The following is an 18,797-nucleotide window of genomic DNA, read 5'->3' on the forward strand; positions in this document are numbered from 1 at the left end:
CACTAATGCTCAAATAATAAAGTTACTTGGTTGAAGTTATTATTTGACAAAACAAGAGCTACTGGTTTTTTGAGGCTCAGTTCTAACACCGTTTTTTAAAAAGCCCAGTGGAGTTTTGCTGTGAGAAGATACAACCTTGTACTTACTGTCCAAGAGGCAATTCCATACCTATCCTGAAGAGTTTGGTTGTTTGTTCTATACTTAATGTATAAATGCATATATGTGTGTATTTGTTCTTTTGTATCATAGAAAGTACTATTTATTGTCTGGTGCCAAGTTTGTTTTTTTCTATGCAATGACCTCCTCCAGTCATCTTTGAGTCTTTAATTTCACACACACAAACCTGTGTTGTAGATGTTGGTACAAGGAGTTCAAAATTTAGGACAAAGAAGGGAGACAGATTTTTTTTCACTTCGTCCTTCTGCTAAGCCCAGCGTATTGTTGGGGGGGATGGTAGTTCTAGGCTTTCCAGTGGAGATAAACAGCAAAGCAAGCAAGTGGTTGCCCAAGATAATTTAAAAACATATTTAGGAAAAACAGCTGTGAAGTAGACAGGTATGAGATAAATGTTCTCTAATTTACCAGAAGAAGTTAATTCTCTAAATAGGGGGAGCTCCTGAATGATTGGTTTGCATAGACAGTATGCTACATAAATGACCATACATTTCTCAAAGTCATAGCCATTGTCATGTTTTTGAACTCTCTCTTTTATGGCTAGTTCCATAGGAAAATAATAACTGCAGTCAAATCAACAATGTTGCTACTAGAGCTTGTCTGCCAGTTCTGACAGGGATGTGTGAACAAGTGACTTCATTACGTACAGACACCAAAATATAAATTGAATGCACAGAATTAGAGAGCTTGAGTACCTTAGGTCCAGCACATTCATTTACAGGTAAAGTCCACAGAGGTGAAATGATTTAGATTACATGCCCTTATTATCCTTCCAGACCTAGGACTTTTTTTTTTTTCTTCCTATTGAGAGTAGTAAAGGTATTCCTTCTCCTTCATTAAATTACTAATTAAAACCCATCCAAAAATAGAATCAAGAATGTTAATCTGCTCTTTAGAGACAAATGTAAAGTTATCATTGGTTCCTTTTTGGGATAAATAATTTTCAGGAGAAAAACACACCTATTCTATAGGAATATGTATATAAATGCACATATTGCATTTTTTACCCATAATCTCACCCATTATCATTTTTCTTTTACCGTGATCATTTTTTTTACCATATGAAAAAATATTCAGTCTTAGAAACCTACGTTTGAGGATGATACAAATCAGAGATGGATAGTAAACATAATGATAGAAAAAAATGATACAAAGTTATAGGGAGTCCTATGATGAATAAAAATAATAAGTTGTAGTAAAAATGAATAGAGAATTATTTAATAGCATCAGATATTTAGGGTTTTAGTGCAATCAATGGGAATTGAAAATATGTTGTGGTGATTAGTTGTAGTAACTTTAAAGTACAGGGAAAAGAATAAGAAGAGAGATGAAAACCAGGTTCTATAATGAACAAAAAAAGATTTTAGGAGTCTTAGCTTAAATTAGAGAGGACATGATAGGTATCTGTTTATGTGGCTATCATGTAGTTTTTCCCTGAAAAATTATTTTGTGTAGCTTCGAAGGTGAGAACTAGGACCTGGGTGCAGGCTTCAACTCAGCACAAGTAAAACAATGTGAGAAATCAGATGCTGAATACCACTTGCCAGGAATGCTGGAGGGAATTCAGGTTTTTGATGAGTAACCAGAAAATTCCATGTAACTAAGATTCGGTAATCTTAAAAAAAATGTTTTATAAGAAATCTTGCTCTTGTTCTGTTTTCACTGTTGTTGTTTCATTTTGTTTATAGCTAATTTCTTGATGTTTATCAAATGACTTATGTCATGTCTTCATAAATTACTCTTAAGACTGTGCTGTATGGCATCAAGTTACCATCACTTTTGTAGAATCAAAAAATACAGACTGTGCTGAAAATACAGACTGTGAACTAGGTAGAGAGTGGCCCGGAGGATGGTGAAGAAGACATTTGCTTCTTGCTCTTATGTTACTGAATTAAATATATATATTCACAATACTTTATTAATTTTATTTTTTTAAAGATTACAATTTTAAGGTTTAAAGAGACTTCTTTTACTCCAACTTTCCCTTACCAGACTGGGTGGAGAAAGCTATTTCTTGGGTTCAAACATTTTGCTTTTGACCTGTGGCAAGCCTAACAAAATAGCTCCAGCAACATCATCGTTAACCATTATCTATGGATGCTTTATTCTTACAGCATAACTACATGGGAACCTTAATAAGCTATTTCCAGACACTGTTTCTTATAGGCAGCATTCATGAAACTGGCCAGGTTTCTAAAGATAGTGGTGGAACTTTGTATCTTAGCTTGAGATGCCACACCTTTGACAAGAAGGATCAGCAAAGTACTCAACACTTTAAAAAAATGCTAATCCAACAGCAAGATGGTCAAGAGCTGTGGGAATGTAATTCTGGTGTCTTATAAATGCTTTTCCAAAGAAGAATGAGGACCAATTTTTAAATAGAGAGGAAAGAGGTGTCTGATGCAATAAACCTGGTGAAATCAGAAAGAGAATCTGAGAGGATCCCAATATTATTAGACATTTTAAGCAGTGAGAGCCATGTAGAAATCCTTCTGTGAACCATAGAAATAATAATTGCTGAGCCTATTGGAACATAATCTCAATCAGCAAGATGCCACTGCCTTCCAGATTTCCTCACAGGGCCCTGCAAAGTCCATGCCAAAACTAGCAGTGGATTTCTCCCATCTAATCTCCCCTTATGCCTTATTCAATTATTGTCAATGCTCTCTGACCATGCACTGTCCCTTCAGACTCTCATTTCCCAACTAAGTCAGTCAGAGGAGGCTGAGTGTCCATTAGGACGTACTCTAAGACCACAAACCACCTTGTTCCATGTGAAAAGACGGAACAGAGAGTGAAGAGAGCAAGGGGAACCCTTCAAGTTGAGCTGGCAACCTTCTCACCTACTGGATTACTGGCCAGACACAAACAAGAAGGGGTATGAGTGGTCCGGAAGATTGCTGTAGTTAATTGGCAAAGGCGAGCTGGTTGGGAGGAGGAGAACCCAGGAGGAGGGAGAACTGGGCATTTCAGTGCACTGCAGGATGGCATCGCTTCTGCCCTGGCTCTACATTATTCTATGGTGAGTAAGAATTTTTTCTGATTTTTCCTTTTAGGTCGGAGAAAAGGGCAGGCACACACCCACTGGGTGACTTCTATACCAAATCATGGAAGCAGCCTGGGTGGTGTGGCGTGTATGTGTGGTGGGGTAGACGAGGCTGGAATGAACAGCCTATTTTCTCTGAGGCCAGGAGTTAGGGTCATTGACTGTCTACTCACAGGGTAGAAAATGCCCTAGGGAAACTTGAAGATGAAGGAAACTTCTACTCCAGAAACATCAGTCGGATCCTGGACAACTTGCTTGAAGGCTATGACAATCGGCTGCGACCAGGATTTGGAGGTGAGAGCCATCCTTACTAGACCAAACGTCTGTGCTTTTCTTCCCCCTTAGTGCCATTCCAAGGCACAGAGTCCTCAGCATAGCAGAGTGGCAGGTTGCAGGACCTGGGGAGGGACCAGGTGTATGTTCCCATCCAGTCTCTGTCCTTTCCTCAATTTGCAACCTTATATGCCAGTCATTTGAACTCTCTAAGCCTCAGTTTTCTCAAATGTAGTGTGGGTGTATGAACAGTGCTTGCCTCATAGGGCGTTTGAGTGTAAAATGAGATTTGCCATATAAAACACTTTCTTTAGCATTTGTCCCACTAATGCTATCACTAAATGTTAATTATTGTTGTAAGTTTCTTTAGAATACTAACCTAATTCTCTTCCATTCCTTAAATTTCACAATTTTGCCAGAATAAATTCAAAATAATGCAATTGGTGTGTGTTTGTAGAGTTGAAAATCCAAAGGATTCCTGCTGCTGGGATTACTTTAGGATGGGTTGCAGATTCTGGCCATGAGAAGGGACTTTGTGATAGAGTTGTTCAGTTCAGTCCCCTTAACATCGTTGATGATAATTGCCCCCATCCCTCTGGGCTCATTACAGGTGCTGTCACTGAAGTCAAAACAGACATTTACGTAACAAGTTTTGGGCCCGTGTCAGATGTGGAGATGGTGAGTGAGCTCTGGATGAGGAGAGAAATTTTGCTTAGTTGGGGGAGAGGACTGAATCCCAGAATGAATGATAAAGGGCATTGTTACCAAACTTGGCTCCAGATCCAAAAGCAATATGTTTGCTCCTGCTGGGAAGGAATGGCCATTAGAGCAGATTACTGGCTTAATCTCCTTCACATTTCACTAAAGGCTCTGCCTGAATACTAATCTGAGGGGCCTTTTATGATGATATCCTCCCTTCTGTTCACATATCATGCACCTATTCTTCCCTACAAAGAGAAGATTTTTCCCCATCTTTATGAAGTCCTAGTAAATTTTTGGAGGAGAAAAAAGAAAAACCAGCAAAAATGGTATGCTACATAAGTGTATATTGAGAATATCTTTTAAATTTAAAACATAGCTGTTTTGGCAGTGCATCTTTCTCGGTATGTGTTATTAAAACAGTAAAGGGAGTCCTTTGGAAAGACTAATGCATTCCACCTTTTATGTTTGCAAATGGACCAGTAGGTGATCTGGGGACTCTGTCCCAGGTACAGATGGCTATAGGATTCATAAGAGGGTATTTATAGTAAGCAGCAATGAAAACCTGAACCAGCCTTCTAGAACAAAGTATATTATGATATTCCTTCATATTTCTCAGGTAGTATGTCCCCCTAAAAGTAAAATATAAATACTAAAACTGAAGAAAAACATAACTCTTTAAAGTGGTGCATTAAATGTACTAGGGGAATGTAATTCTAGATAAACAGTTATTAGATACTTTCATCTTCTGCTTTTTGAGTTGACAAGATAAGGAGAAAGGAAAGGAGGAGGAATTTTAAAAGGGGGAGGAAAGGAAGGAGTAAAAGAGAAAGAGAAAGGGGGGCAAGAGAAGAGAAGTAAGAAAAAACAACACGGAAGAGGGGGAGAGAGTGAGGAGTACTTTATTTAAGAGATAAATGTCTTAAGACTTGAGAGAAATTAGAGTCAGCATTCTCCAGAATTCTCAATTATTTAACTATCATATTTTTCATTTGAGTACTGACTCACCCCAAGAATAAATAACCACAACCATATTCTACAGTACCATTGAAATCTGAGGACACTTAGAATTTATTTTATGCATGTGTCTCTTTTTTAAGACACACATCTTGTATTTGTACAAGAGAGGCTTGTTATAGCCTGGATCATCATTAAATGGATATATTGTGTGTCAAATTATATTTTAAAAATATAATCACCACTTGCAGTAATAGGTCTCATAAAGGAACATATAAAGTAGGCAAAGCAATTCTTGGCAATATTTTGACATAATTATAAGTTGTTATTTATCATTGACTTTTGCAAAGGCCCTTATCATAATTCTTAAGATTTTTAATGTTATTTCATAAAAGCCACAAATTAAAACTCATAATTTTGATTATGCATGCTTAAATGATGCTCTGTTTGGGTAATCATGGTAACATTTGCTTTTATGTTCTCTGAGAACAGTATAAAATAATCATGATGTGCAGACAAGAATACGCTTATCGGGCTTCCCTGGTGGCGCAGTGGTTGAGAATCCGCCTGCAGATGCAGGGGTTACGGGTTCGTGCCCTGGTCCGGGAAGATCCCACATGCCGCGGAGCAACTAAGCCCGTGAGCCATGGCCGCTGGGCCTGCGCGTCCGGAGCCTGTGCTCTGCAACGGGAGAGGCCACAGCAGTGAGAGGCCCGCATACCACAAAAAAAAAAAAAAAAAAAAAAAAGAATACGCTTATCAAGTAAATTTTCTCTATCCTTGGAACTTTACTAAGTGGTACCATGTTGCTCAGAGATACCTTTGAAGGTGAACAAGCTGCTAAGGGAATGGTTAGACTCACTGATGGTAGGAAGGTCAGCACAAAACCTAGACTAAATCTTTTTCTATTTTTATTCTAAATTAAGGAGGGGGAACTCAATAGATCAATAGATGAAGAGATGAATGACTGATAGAAAAATGTTAAGGAGGGTGAAGGTGGAAGAGAGAGGTTTGCACAATACAACACTATCTTTTATAATAATATTACAATCTTAGTAATAAGATTGTGAAATCTTGTGAAAGATTTGAAAAACTAATTTTTTTTGAAAAACTAATTTTTTCAAAATTTGAAAAAATAATAATTTCACAGTCTTGTGAAAAAATAATAATTCACTGAAATCATCGCTTTCCTGATAGGTTATTGTCATAAAAAGTTGCTTCGTTTCTTAAGTTTTAGGATTGGGTATGTAAGCTAGTGACTAAACTATTCTTAATAAGCCATCTGCCCGGCATGCATGAATCTCTTATTTTGTCTTAGGAGTATACAATGGACGTTTTCTTCCGCCAGACTTGGACTGATGAGAGGTTGAAGTTTGGGGGGCCAGCTGAGATTTTGAGTTTGAATAACCTGATGGTCAGTAAAATCTGGACACCTGACACTTTTTTCAGGAATGGCAAAAAATCAATTGCTCACAATATGACGACTCCTAACAAACTCTTCAGAATAATGCAGAATGGAACAATTCTATACACCATGAGGTGAGGTTTCCCCAATTCTACTTCCTCTGCCCAAATTATTTGTCCATCATACTAACTCAGAACCACTTATTTCAATGTCCCTTAGGCTTACCATCAACGCTGACTGTCCTATGAGGCTGGTTAACTTTCCTATGGATGGGCATGCTTGTCCACTCAAATTTGGGAGCTGTAAGTTACAAAAAGCTTCTGAGAGTCAAATAATGCATTCAAAATACATAATTATTTGGTTTTAGTCAGACACTGGAAAGCAAAAGAGAAATATTACTCTGACGTTCTCAGTATGATTCCAGGAATTAACTTACTTAATCATGTCTCTCAATCATACAGTCAGAGGTTTTGGTCACCAGGATTAAAGAAAATCATTTAAAAAATGTGTTTGTATTTCCTTTTTATAATGAACAAGATTTGATTTGAAAGAAAAAAAAAACCACACAATTATCCAGATTTACTTCTCTGTATGTTTAAAAAATTCAGATGCTTACCCCAAAAGTGAAATCATATATACATGGAAAAAAGGACCACTTTACTCAGTGGAAGTCCCAGAAGAATCTTCAAGCCTCCTTCAGTATGATCTGATTGGACAAACAGTATCTAGTGAGACAATTAAATCTAACACTGGTAAGCATTTGACCAATGCATGGATGTAATCCTGCATGGTGACTCCAGTGCGCATTTTCAAAATATCTATTTCTTTTTCCTCTGCATTATCCATCCTCAGCTAAAGTTGTTGTTTTAAAGTGATGAGTAGCTTTCTTTAAAGTTGATTTTGCAACCATGTGCATATAAAGATTTGTGTAGCCTTGGAGTGAGTAGTTTTATATGTATGTGACACAAAGAACCCCACAGAAAACAATGAATTGATGTATCTATCATCCGCTGATTGAGTAGCTTTGTCATACATTGAAAAAATGCCTTCGCTTGTTTTCTTCCCGCCCATATTAATTTAAAGATCTGCAAGATTTATTTCCAGCTGCATTCTTTCTGCACACTGTCAACAGCAATAATCCTGATATACCTGTCTTCCAACAGGTGAATACGTAATAATGACAGTTTATTTCCACTTGCAAAGGAAGATGGGCTATTTTATGATACAGATCTATACTCCTTGCATTATGACGGTCCTTCTTTCCCAAGTGTCTTTCTGGATTAATAAGGAGTCTGTTCCGGCCAGAACTGTCTTTGGTATGCTTCACTCTTTGCGCTCTACTTTCTGTAATCCTCCAGCTCACATTGCTTGTGTATTTTAGGGGAATATTCACATCAGTGTACTTTTTCAACCCACAAAGGAAATAAACTCCTATCTCATTCAGACACATGTATCATATAAAATGACCCTCATCTTATCTCACGTTGTGTGGCAAATCAACAAAAGGTTAGTCTCAGCAAGAATTCTGGCTGGTATCCCGTGACTTTGACGTGCCCTATTTAGGAGAGGTTTTTTTTGTTGGTTTGTTTTGTTTTTTAAACTCAATTTGCTTTTTCATAACTAAAAAAAGAAAGCAGAAAATTAAAAACTGAAATGTAAAGCAATGAAAACAAAGGCTAAGATATTGAACCCACAAACACATAAATTATATCTCACATTTATTAGATTGGATCTTAAAAAAAATTGCCATTTTTTAGGTCTAAAAATAGTTAAATATCACCAGTTTCCCCATTGCTCAACCTAAATATTTAGTTACATTTATGAGGTATAGAATCACTACTAGTGTGATGGAACAAAATGAAATAAGAAAAAGAGCTATAACAGAAAAATATCACCTGTAACAAAATCCAATATTTTTCTCAGTTTTTGTGATTATAAAGTTAGTAGTTCATAGGGAAGACCTGAGTTTAATTGAAATCTCAGATGAATTTTGACTTTTTAATTTACCATACTAAAATAGATGTCTTTTTGCAAGTTATAAAAGAATATTTATATAATGATGTTTCCCATTTTTGAATTATATAAATCCTCCAAGACAGAAAACTGCTGGCAGATGAGTAATGAAATTATTTTCTCATGATTAAATATTTTATCTTAAAACCAAGCTAGAAATTAAAAACTTTGAGAAATCTAATTTATATTTATTATTCACACCAAATAGACTTATTAAATATGATGAAAGATTATATCAGCATTAAATTTGATCAGAAGTTCAAAGTTTTATTAGTTATGTAATAATTTGCTATTATTATATAATATATTATTATTAATAATGCACATCACCACACTAGATTTTGAAGGAAACCAAAATGTGAATGCCTATGATAACTGTGAACAATTAAAAATAATAAAATAATAACAAAAAATACATTTGTAAAAAAATCCTCTCCACCAGCATTTTCCCATTTGCTCTTGTTATTGGATTGCAAATGCTAATAGTACATTTCTCATTCTGTTTCATTCTAGGGATCACCACTGTCTTAACCATGACCACTCTAAGCATCAGTGCCAGGCACTCCTTGCCAAAAGTGTCTTATGCGACCGCCATGGATTGGTTTATAGCTGTTTGCTTTGCTTTCGTCTTCTCTGCTCTTATTGAGTTCGCAGCTGTCAACTACTTTACCAATCTTCAGACACAGAAGGCCAAAAGGAAGGCACAGATTGCAGCCTCACCCCCAGTGACAATAGCAAAAGCGACTGAACCCTTGGAAGCTGAGATTGTTTTGGTAATTGTTTACTTTTCTAATGTTAGCTACCATATAGGAAAAGGCAGCCGGAATAGTTACCACAGACAATTAGATAGTCCAAAAGTAATATTAGTGGGGCATGAGTTACATAACTTTGGTTCCAAGGCCGACTTCTTCTCCAGCTTCACAGAAAAAAGCCAAGAAAAAAAAAAAAAAAAAGCCAAGCAACAATCCTTCATTTATCTTTGCTCTAAACTTTTGGTATTCCTCTTTCATCATCCTCACTAATACTGGCAGATTGCAAGCTCTCAGAGGAGACAGAAAATTCTTAGCCTTTAGATGTTTCCTTTGAACAGGTTCCGTTATACCGACTAGGGAGAATAAAGTTAAAAAAAAAAAAGTTCCTAATGAGGTTTCAGAGTCTGAAGGAAACAAACAGGGACTCCTATGGACAATTTCTGTTAGAAATCCACTCACTGCTTTATTTCAGGAGAGCAAGATGTGTATATTAGGTTCTATGAATGCTGAGTCATAAGCCAAGTTTTTGACTCATGTAAAAACATTCTCATGTTAACATTCATGTTATATGTATATAATATACATATTATTATGTATATTAATGTGGTTTTTTTGAGACACAATCAGTGAGAAATACCTGTAAAATTAAGTGTAGATTTGCTGTGGCTAAGCTCTGGTCCCCAAAGTTTTTTTGAATAAAAAATAAATGATAGCATTAGTAATTCAAGGGTCTTACATGTGCCCCCAAATTTCAATTTCACATATGAATAAATTCTCACAATTAGGTTGCATGTACTTTTTAAAAAATGGATTATAAAACTGATTGACAAGTGTACATTTTTATTTCAAAACAAAGTTTAAACAGAAGCTCTTGAAAAGAGGAAAATTTTGCTCTACAAAATCAAGTAATACAGACACTGTGAACTGAAAATTTCTTTATAACTGATCAATTCTCATGCCTATTTCCAAATTGCAAAACCACATACAGCCCAGTTAATTCTTGGTTAAATTTTATGATAAAAATTATAAAGCTATGTGTGTTTTACTTTCCAAATACTCAGATGTTTATTGGCTTTAAAAGATAATTTTGTATTGAAACTTTTCTCTTTGATAAACTTAGAAACTTGTTTGAGAATTTGCATTTTCTCTAAAGGATAAGACCAGTCCCATGATAAGTGGCAATAAGTAATTTAAAGATTTTTTTTCTTGAATTAGACCTTGTTTTAAAAAAAAAAAAAAGAAAAACAGTTTGCCATCCAGTAATCTGGTTCAATTACACTCACAAATAAAAAACAGAGACTCAGAGAAGGAAAACATTAGGCACTAGTTGGTAGAAAAACAAGGAATTGATTCCAGAACTCCTAATATCCACAGATTTACCCAGGCTGAGGCCATAACCTCCCCAACACTTTTTCAAAGACTGAAATATAATAGAGTGCGTACCACTGGGTAAAACATTTTCTGTATGTAGGTAAGGTTATTCCCAAAATTCTTCCCTTAATTTAATGATGTTTTCTTCATGTATGTGTGTGTGCTTTGAAAGTTCACAAAAATATAAATTTTGTAACAAAAATATGTTAAAAGACCCAGTTCAAAAGACTTGAAAATTATATTTTTCAGAAAAGATAAATTCAAAATATTTTTGAGGATTATTTTGTTTGTAAAAATAAGTGATTATGTTACAACCTATCTGTACTTACATAAGTATATAATTGACATATTGTCCAAAGGTCATATATTATCTTAACAATTAGCTGGAAAGGAAGAAGAATTAATATTTATCATAATTCCATTTAACAGTTTCTTATTTGAGAAACACGATAAAAATAAAAGGAGAAATTCATGACAAAGAGGGTAAGAAAAGTGATCTTGAATATAGTCACTGATCTGATATTGAGACAAAAAGAAAGACCAACTTCCTTACTTCAACTCTTTTAAAATATATATTAACTAAGAAGAATATGATTTCAAATCCTTAGAGAAAGCATAGAGTTATCATTCCCTAAGTCCATTATTTTAAAGGTATAATTTATTAATAAGACGGAATTTAAGATCTCAGGTCTTTATATAAACTATCTTCTAATAGTTCTAAAATAGTAACATATAATGAGCAGGTCCTTTGGGAAGCTGGATAAAAAATTGCATTTAAATCATCTCAAAGTAGCTTTTTCCTTGCAAGTTGACTTTTTTCCCTACAAAAAATTATATTTCTAAACCTGGCTCCACTTAAAATATTCCAAGGCAATGAAAAGGAGAATTTTGTTTCTGAAAGGCTAAGTCAAAGTGTAAAAATAAAAACAAAAATAACCAAACCTAACAATATTAACCTTGTAGACATCAAAAAATATAGATGATTACATAGAACATGTACAGTTTTATTTATTTATGTCAAAACTTGGCTATTGCCTTATATAATATAGAGAAACAAACAAATTACACATTTCGAATTTATACAGCACAATGGTATATTATGATTGCAAGGTCACTTTTTCTTTCAAATACCATGACATTTTAAAATGCCTATTCAGTTGTAATCAAAATAACATTATTTGAGTAAGTTGGACATTGAAATAGCAAACCAATGTGGTAAAGTTGAAATGAGATTAAGTGCTTGGATATTTCATGTGATTCTAAGTTGTATGTTTTAATATGCACATTGCTTTTCTCAGGAAACTGCTTAGAATGAATGTGAAAACTTTATCACTTTGAATTTGACCTTGAAATTTATTATAATAATGACAAAGAAATTCAGGCATTTAAAGCCTAGTACTCACATCTAAAGAGACATCTAAAACTAAATCTTCAGAAGTGCTCTATAGACTAATAATCTTTCTTATTTTAAGGCATTTGGAAGTGGAGACTTTATATTTTTGGATTTTGAGAAGAAATTGTCCACAGTTTCTTTCTTGCTTATATAGTATCTTTCCATATTGTTTTTATTTGGTATGCTATTTTGGCTTTAGAGAGTTATTCCTGTATTTATGTTTCAGAGCTTATTATGTGTCTGGAGTAGACTTATTTTATATATAAGACCAAGTTTAGACTTTGATCTCTTTCTGGATGTTTTGCTAGTTTTCTTGTTATTTTCAAAATCTAAGCCCTCAACACTATGTTCCTAAGAATGAATCCCCTGGCCCCCTACCCAGCAATACATCCAATGTGGCTTCTCTTTCTCACAGAACGTGTGATGTTCTTGGTAAATTATCTACAAACTAAGTTGACCAAAATTTAATTGGTCAAGATAATAACTATATTTATACTGATTACGTTATTTTTTCTTTTCACCTAACATCAATTTATTGAGTACCTATGTGTTCATCAAATTATTCATACCATAAGCCTTTATTTGTTACGTGCTTTTTTGCCAGACCCTTTGTAGAATGCTGAAGCTACCTTAGTAAGTGACATCAATAGGGCCTTTTCCATCATGGAGCTGCCTGTTGAGCAGGAAGAGAGGAAACTACTCAAGCAGCCACGACAATGTCCTGTGATAAAGGCTGTGGTTAGAGATGTATAGAAGGCTGAAAAAAAGCCATGAGAGAGTACCTAACTCAGTCTGGAGGGGTGACTGTGGCGGAAGTGATGCCTATGCAGAGAAAAGAAAGATGAGCCTGGCCCTGCTCTAGAAACTCTAAGTCAGTTGTTAGAAACTTGGGCACAGAGAGGGAAATAAGACATATTGTCCTTTCTGTACTCTTTTCAAGGTTGGAACGTCTGCTGGGCCATTACTATGTTGCCCTTCACCTGTGTAGAAAAATATGAATCATAGCATACTGAAAGATTTACCTCCCCTGTTCCCAATCGTGCTAAGATGTCTTTCAGTACTACCAGTACTCCAAAGAATTAACAGTTGAATTAAGACCATCAGAGACTCTGACCACCAGAAAGATCATTATGTCCCTTCCCCATGGTAGCGCCATCATACGACTTATAGAGAGGGGGGGCTGGATTAGATGAGGGGTGGAGGCGGTTGGCTCTTTCCCTATACCTTTCATCAGATCGCCATCCGATATTCCTTTAAACATTCCAGTATGGTTTTCAGACATGCCACTAGCACCACTGACCCACCACATTGCTACCAATAAGCTGCTTCTCTGCAGGCATTCTGGAATTATCTCTGCCCCTCAATTCTACCAGCTGTAAAATAAATGTGAGGACATTTGAGAGTTTATTTTCTCCACAATGATTAATATGTAGCTTAAAAAATGTCAAATAATAAATGTTTTCAAAAATATCTTCTCTTGTTTTTGGTGCCCCTGTTCGCTGGTTCTAAAGCAGATACTTTGTCCCTTGAGTAATGCAGCCCTGATTAGAATATTTCTCCTAAGAGGTAGCCCGTTGCCCCCTCTTATTTAATATATTAGACTCACTAAATGCTGTATCAGAATTGCTCTAAGTATTTCCCCAATGCCTCATCCCTATACCAAATAACTGATTGTCACAAAGTCCAGTTTGACTCCAAGTACCTTTGCAATATGGCGTTACTTAAAACAAAACAGTGCTCTAAAAATACCCAAAGCAGGATGGCACTGAGCAGCAGGGGGGCCCTGGAAAAATTCAAAACCACAGGTGTTCCACTCAAAACAGTGACAGCCCCAAGCTGAGCCCTCATCTGGACTCTGACAAAAGCCTATTTTACCATCAACTGAAGCTGCTGAGCTTACAACAGAGCAGGCGGGATCCGACACAAACCTGTAGCTTCAATGGTTTGCAATATTGGCTTTCTTTTCATTTCAGAAATTCAGTGTGATTCTTCTAAATTTTAGGTGTCCAGTCTCCTACACTGCCGATTCTCAGTTATCCAGGAGCTGATTATCCAGCGTTTGGGTTAGCCAGCCCTCTGGCATTTCCTTGAGCACCTTGTATTTGCTGCCTGCTAGAAATCCCCCAGCCATCTTTGGGCAATGAGACAGTGTAATTCTAAACCAGTGAAGCTCAATGGTGGGTGAATTTTCCCCCAGAGGACATTTGTCAAGGAGCAAGGATATTTTTGGTTGGCAAACCTCCAAGGAGGTGGGTGCTACAGGCATCTTGTGGGTAGAGGACAGGGATGCTGCTCAACACCCCATGATGTACAGGACAGTTCCCACAACTAAGAATTATCAGTATATCAGTAGCTTTGTGGTTGAGAAACCATGCCCTAAACCCTAAAGCTGATGGAAAGAAAAAATAATATTTATTAAGAGTATGATCTTAGGCATCTGAGAAGGATTGAGTGAGGTACTGCCTCTTATCACTTGTGTGAGCTTTCTGCTTACACCTTCATTCACTCACCTCTGAAATGAAAATAATATTTTTACATTATAGATTCTTCCTAGGAATAAGCAAAATAATGCATGCAAAGTGTCATGTGGTGCTTGTTAATGGTAAGCATTTAGATATGGTAACTATAATATCAACAATATGCTAAAACATAGTGTAAAATAATCATAAAACGTTTTGTTCCCTTCTCTTTGCCTGACTACTCTAAAAAGTCTTGGGAAATGTTTAGATTTTCATTCATTTGTTGATTTGGCATGCGTTTATTAAGCATTCACTGTGTTCCGTGCACTGGCTAGGCACTATGGAGCACTTACGCATGAGAATAATATGCCCTCTATCACTAAGGAGGTTTCATGTCAGGAAAGGGGATAAAGCACAACAGAAATAATATTTACAGGGAAGAGGTGATGACAGCAGAGAGTTGTAACAGTTAGGTAGGCAGAAATGTGTACAGAGAAAAGACACATTTCCTTTCTCAAGTTCTTAAAGACAAGAAGAAAACCTTACAGCTGAAACAGTAATTGTCCCTAACTGTATTTTTTTCTTTTTTTTTTTTTTTAATTGAAGAATAGTTGATTTCAATGTAAGCTTAGGGAGAGTCAGTGACTCCTAAGGCATGTCTAAGTCATACAGCAGCTAGGTAGTATCTATGGAATTGCATTCTAGGGCTTTCTGACTCTGCTGCCCTCTTAACTCCTAAGCAACCCTCCACAGAGATTGTCTGGGGAAGTAGATGAGGAAAAGAGGAATCCTACTGTAGGAGACCTTTAATTCCAGGCTAATGTCATTGTGCATAAATTTTTCATGCCGTTAGGTGGTGAATGATGTTGCTTAACTCTGGACAAGGGTTATTCAGCAATCTTCATTAAGTCATTTGTGACACTATGACAATGCCAAGAGATTGACAAATAAATTTTCCCAACATCTCCAAAAGAGAGAGAGAGGTAAAACAATGCCTTACATTTTTATGCTAGATTATGGTTTACAATCACTTTTTCATCTCAGTGAACTTATTCATGTCTGCCCTCTTTCTCCCTAAAAAAGGAAGAAACATAGGTGTCAGACAGACAACGCATGCTATTAAAAATCAAGACGTGTTTAGAAGGAAAATCTGCTCTAAAGCCTTGCCCCCTTTTTTTTTTCCATTATGATCCGTAGAAAATTTACTAGAGTAAAATATTTTAATGTTCCTTGTATCTGGGAGGAGGGGAACTCTTTCTGAGGAATTAAACAGTGACAAATTTTGCTCTTTCAGGTGGAGAATATTTTACTAACATATATAATAGATGAAAATTCAAATCAGAGATTGAGAAACGTGATAGAAAGCTCTTGGCAGACAATGCTATGTTTATTCTCTAATACAGGTAGCATGCATTGAGACCAAAATACCACTACTCTGGTCCTATCCACACACTATCTAGTGAGCCTGGGCACAGTAGTCCTGGGTTGTCTCATATTTTTAATAGAAAATGTCACTTATTTACTATCCAAGATCAGTAGACTTGGCACTCTTCTATTTTAAATTCTCTTCTACCTCCAATACCTATGATTTACTTAATTCTGTCCAGAGTGCCTAGCCTAATACTGGGTCAACAGTTAACAAATAAAGATATTCTTTGCTTGAAATTCACCATGGTCATGTCAAATCAGACTTCATACGCATTTATTTTTGCTTTTGGTAAAGAAACAGATTTCCCCATGACCCCTAAAAGCACAGTGGTCTTGAACTCTCTATGTTGACTATTATAGATACTCGGCAAACTTCCATGACAAATCAAAAGCAAAATTCAGGATGGGAGTATAGAGAGGAGAGGTTCTCGGGGTTGTTCTCTCCCGCAGTCCAAATGTCACCACGTCGGTGGGTAATTCTGGTCCTGTGGCTCAACCAGCACAGGGGAGGTGGCGGCCTCATCCTGTTGCTGGGGGGCTGCTGTCTAAAGCTCCAGGAGTCTGTGTCCACGTGAGTAACACACCCTGCCGGGCAGCAAAGTGGTGATTCTGCTGCCAAGGAGAAAACGAGGCAGTTTTTTTTTTTTTTTTTTTGGTGGTACGCAGGCCTCTCACTGTTGTGGTCTCTCCCGTTGCGGAGCACAGGCTCCGGACGCACAGGCTCAGCGGCCATGGCTCACGGGACCAGCCGCTCCGCGGCATGTGGGATCTTCCCGGACCGGGGCACAAACCCGTGTCCCCTGCATCGGCAGGCGGATTCTCAACCACTGCGCCACCAGGGAAGCTCGTACGAGGTAGTTTTACAAGAACAGGGTTAACGTGCAGCCAGGGTGTGAAGGCAGGGACCCAGCAAGAACAACCTGGCCGCCAAGGACAGTGATTATTATTATAGACCATAGACAAGAAAAGGTAAGAATCAGAGGAAGCCCCCTAGTCTCCACCATTATGAAAGGAGTCTAAAGCAAATAGAATTAGAGTCTCTGAACCAGGCTCAATACTTTAAAGGTGAGAAAATGCTGGGATGAAACAAGCAGGGAGATTGACCAAGGTGGTTTAGTACGGGCTGTGAAACTATGGGCGAAGCAGTTCCCACATCCAGACCTCAGCCTTCTAATCTGTTACTTAATGCACTGAATATCCCTTTCAAGACTAGGATTGGTTGTCTTATGATTTCAGTGGAACAGAAAATCTCATGATAGAAAAGAACATATGACAATTCTGAGGTTAGTAAATAAATCACTTTGGTAACTTAAGATGGAGGGAGACCAGTAGAGACGCTCTGAATGGAAAACAGAAAGCTCTCAGTATAGAACTCTGGACCAAGAGGTAGTCCTATTTCAAGGGAAGAACAGTCATCCTACTCAATATAAGGGTACTTCTATTTTGTCACTGGCTTTTGATGTACATGAGCACCTTCATATTTTTTTGCTGTTGTTGATACCTCAGTTGGTTCAAATTTATGAATGGTAAAGATTAGGCTGTAGGCTGGGAATGTGTCTGGAAGAATAATACCATTTAGCCGAGCTGTTATTTTCTTGTATTGAGTAATTGCCCACACATTCCAAAATGAAATTCCCTCTCATTGCCCATACCCATTGCCCTATAGGTTTATGCATAACTGGGGTGGTGGGTGGATAAGCCCTTATAACCTGGCTTATCTCCTAATGGTACAACACTCAACACAGTTTCTGGGGCATGGAACATGCTTAGCATCAATTGCTGATGTATTAAATTATAGGACGTTGGATGTTAGCAAACCAATGTTTTTAAAATTTGTTTTACCACTTTCTTGGAAAAGTAGCACCATCAATTACTATCAAGAATTTGCTGATATTTTAACTTATATAGTAAGTAGTCAATAACTATCTGTCAATGATGAAAAAAATGAATGATTAAGTGATGTCTATTCTTTTACCTAGGTTGAATATATATGTATCTTTTCCTCTACAGCATCCTGATTCCAAGTACCATCTGAAGAAAAGAATCACCTCTCTGACATTGCCAATAGTTCCATCCCCCAAGGCCAGCACCGTCCTCACAAGAGCTCCCATCTTACAGTCAACGCCTGTCACCCCCCCACCCCTCTCTCCTACCTTTGGGGGTACCAGTAAAATAGACCAGTATTCTCGGATTCTCTTCCCAGTTGCATTTGCAGGATTCAACCTTGTATACTGGATAGTTTATCTTTCCAAAGACACAATGGAAGTGAGCAGCAGTGTTGAATAGCTTGCAGCCATAATAACCTGTATTCTGTAAGTTCTCATTTTCTGAATGTTTAAAAATAGCTATGAGCCTTGTATAGGTGCTTTTCTGAACATGAAATCGAAATTGAAAATCTCTAACACATAGCTCTGAGTAAGCATGTATGGGCAAGAAAAGCAATAATGTTACTCTTCAAAATTGGAAGGTGAAGGTTGCTGAAAAATATGACTTTTCTGCACATTAGAGAAAATTTTATAAAAGGATAAAATGGATTCAAGATGAATTTGCCAATCTTTGTCCTTCAATGTTCAATATTTTAATTGTCACTGTATCATTTACCACAAAGCAAATAAAAATAAGAAATGCTGACACTTCCAAAGCCTGCCTTAAAATGTTTATTTTGGCTTAGTTCTCAAGAGAACAAAATATAAATAGTCTAAATATTTATCAGTAGGTTAATGCCAGCATGTTGGAGGCCTTTATGCTAGTAAAATGGCTTTCAGTGACATTGTAAAGGCTGTATTGAGCTTAGCCATTTGTTTTTAACCTTGCTGTGCTATTTTAC

The 18,797-nt window shown here is 36.8% G+C and overlaps 1 protein-coding gene across 1 annotated transcript; it reads left to right on the forward strand.

The window, feature by feature from the left end:
• Positions 1–3,158: 3,158 nt before the first annotated feature.
• GABRA6 (gamma-aminobutyric acid type A receptor subunit alpha6) lies at positions 3,159–18,268 on the forward strand. The gene is made up of 9 exons (XM_059060211.2): positions 3,159–3,196; positions 3,396–3,514; positions 4,104–4,171; positions 6,468–6,688; positions 6,774–6,856; positions 7,163–7,306; positions 7,718–7,870; positions 9,081–9,340; positions 17,981–18,268. The coding sequence occupies exons 1-9, from the start codon at positions 3,159–3,161 to the stop codon at positions 18,254–18,256; spliced, it is 1,362 nt and encodes a 453-aa protein (XP_058916194.1). The 3' UTR covers positions 18,257–18,268.
• The last annotated feature ends 529 nt before the right edge of the window (positions 18,269–18,797 follow it).

This window comes from Kogia breviceps, chromosome 4 (genome assembly GCF_026419965.1).
Source record: "Kogia breviceps isolate mKogBre1 chromosome 4, mKogBre1 haplotype 1, whole genome shotgun sequence".
Taxonomy (NCBI): Eukaryota; Metazoa; Chordata; class Mammalia; order Artiodactyla; family Physeteridae; genus Kogia; species Kogia breviceps.

Excerpts from the sequence above, each read along its gene's own strand:
- GABRA6 (XM_059060211.2), top strand. The coding sequence starts at position 3,159 with ATGGCATCGCTTCTGCCCTGGCTCTACATTATTCTATG. Across the intron at positions 6,857-7,162 it reads TCCACTCAAATTTGGGAGCT|ATGCTTACCCCAAAAGTGAA; the intron begins GTAAGTTACAAA and ends TAAAAAATTCAG. Across the intron at positions 9,341-17,980 it reads TGGAAGCTGAGATTGTTTTG|CATCCTGATTCCAAGTACCA; the intron begins GTAATTGTTTAC and ends TTTCCTCTACAG.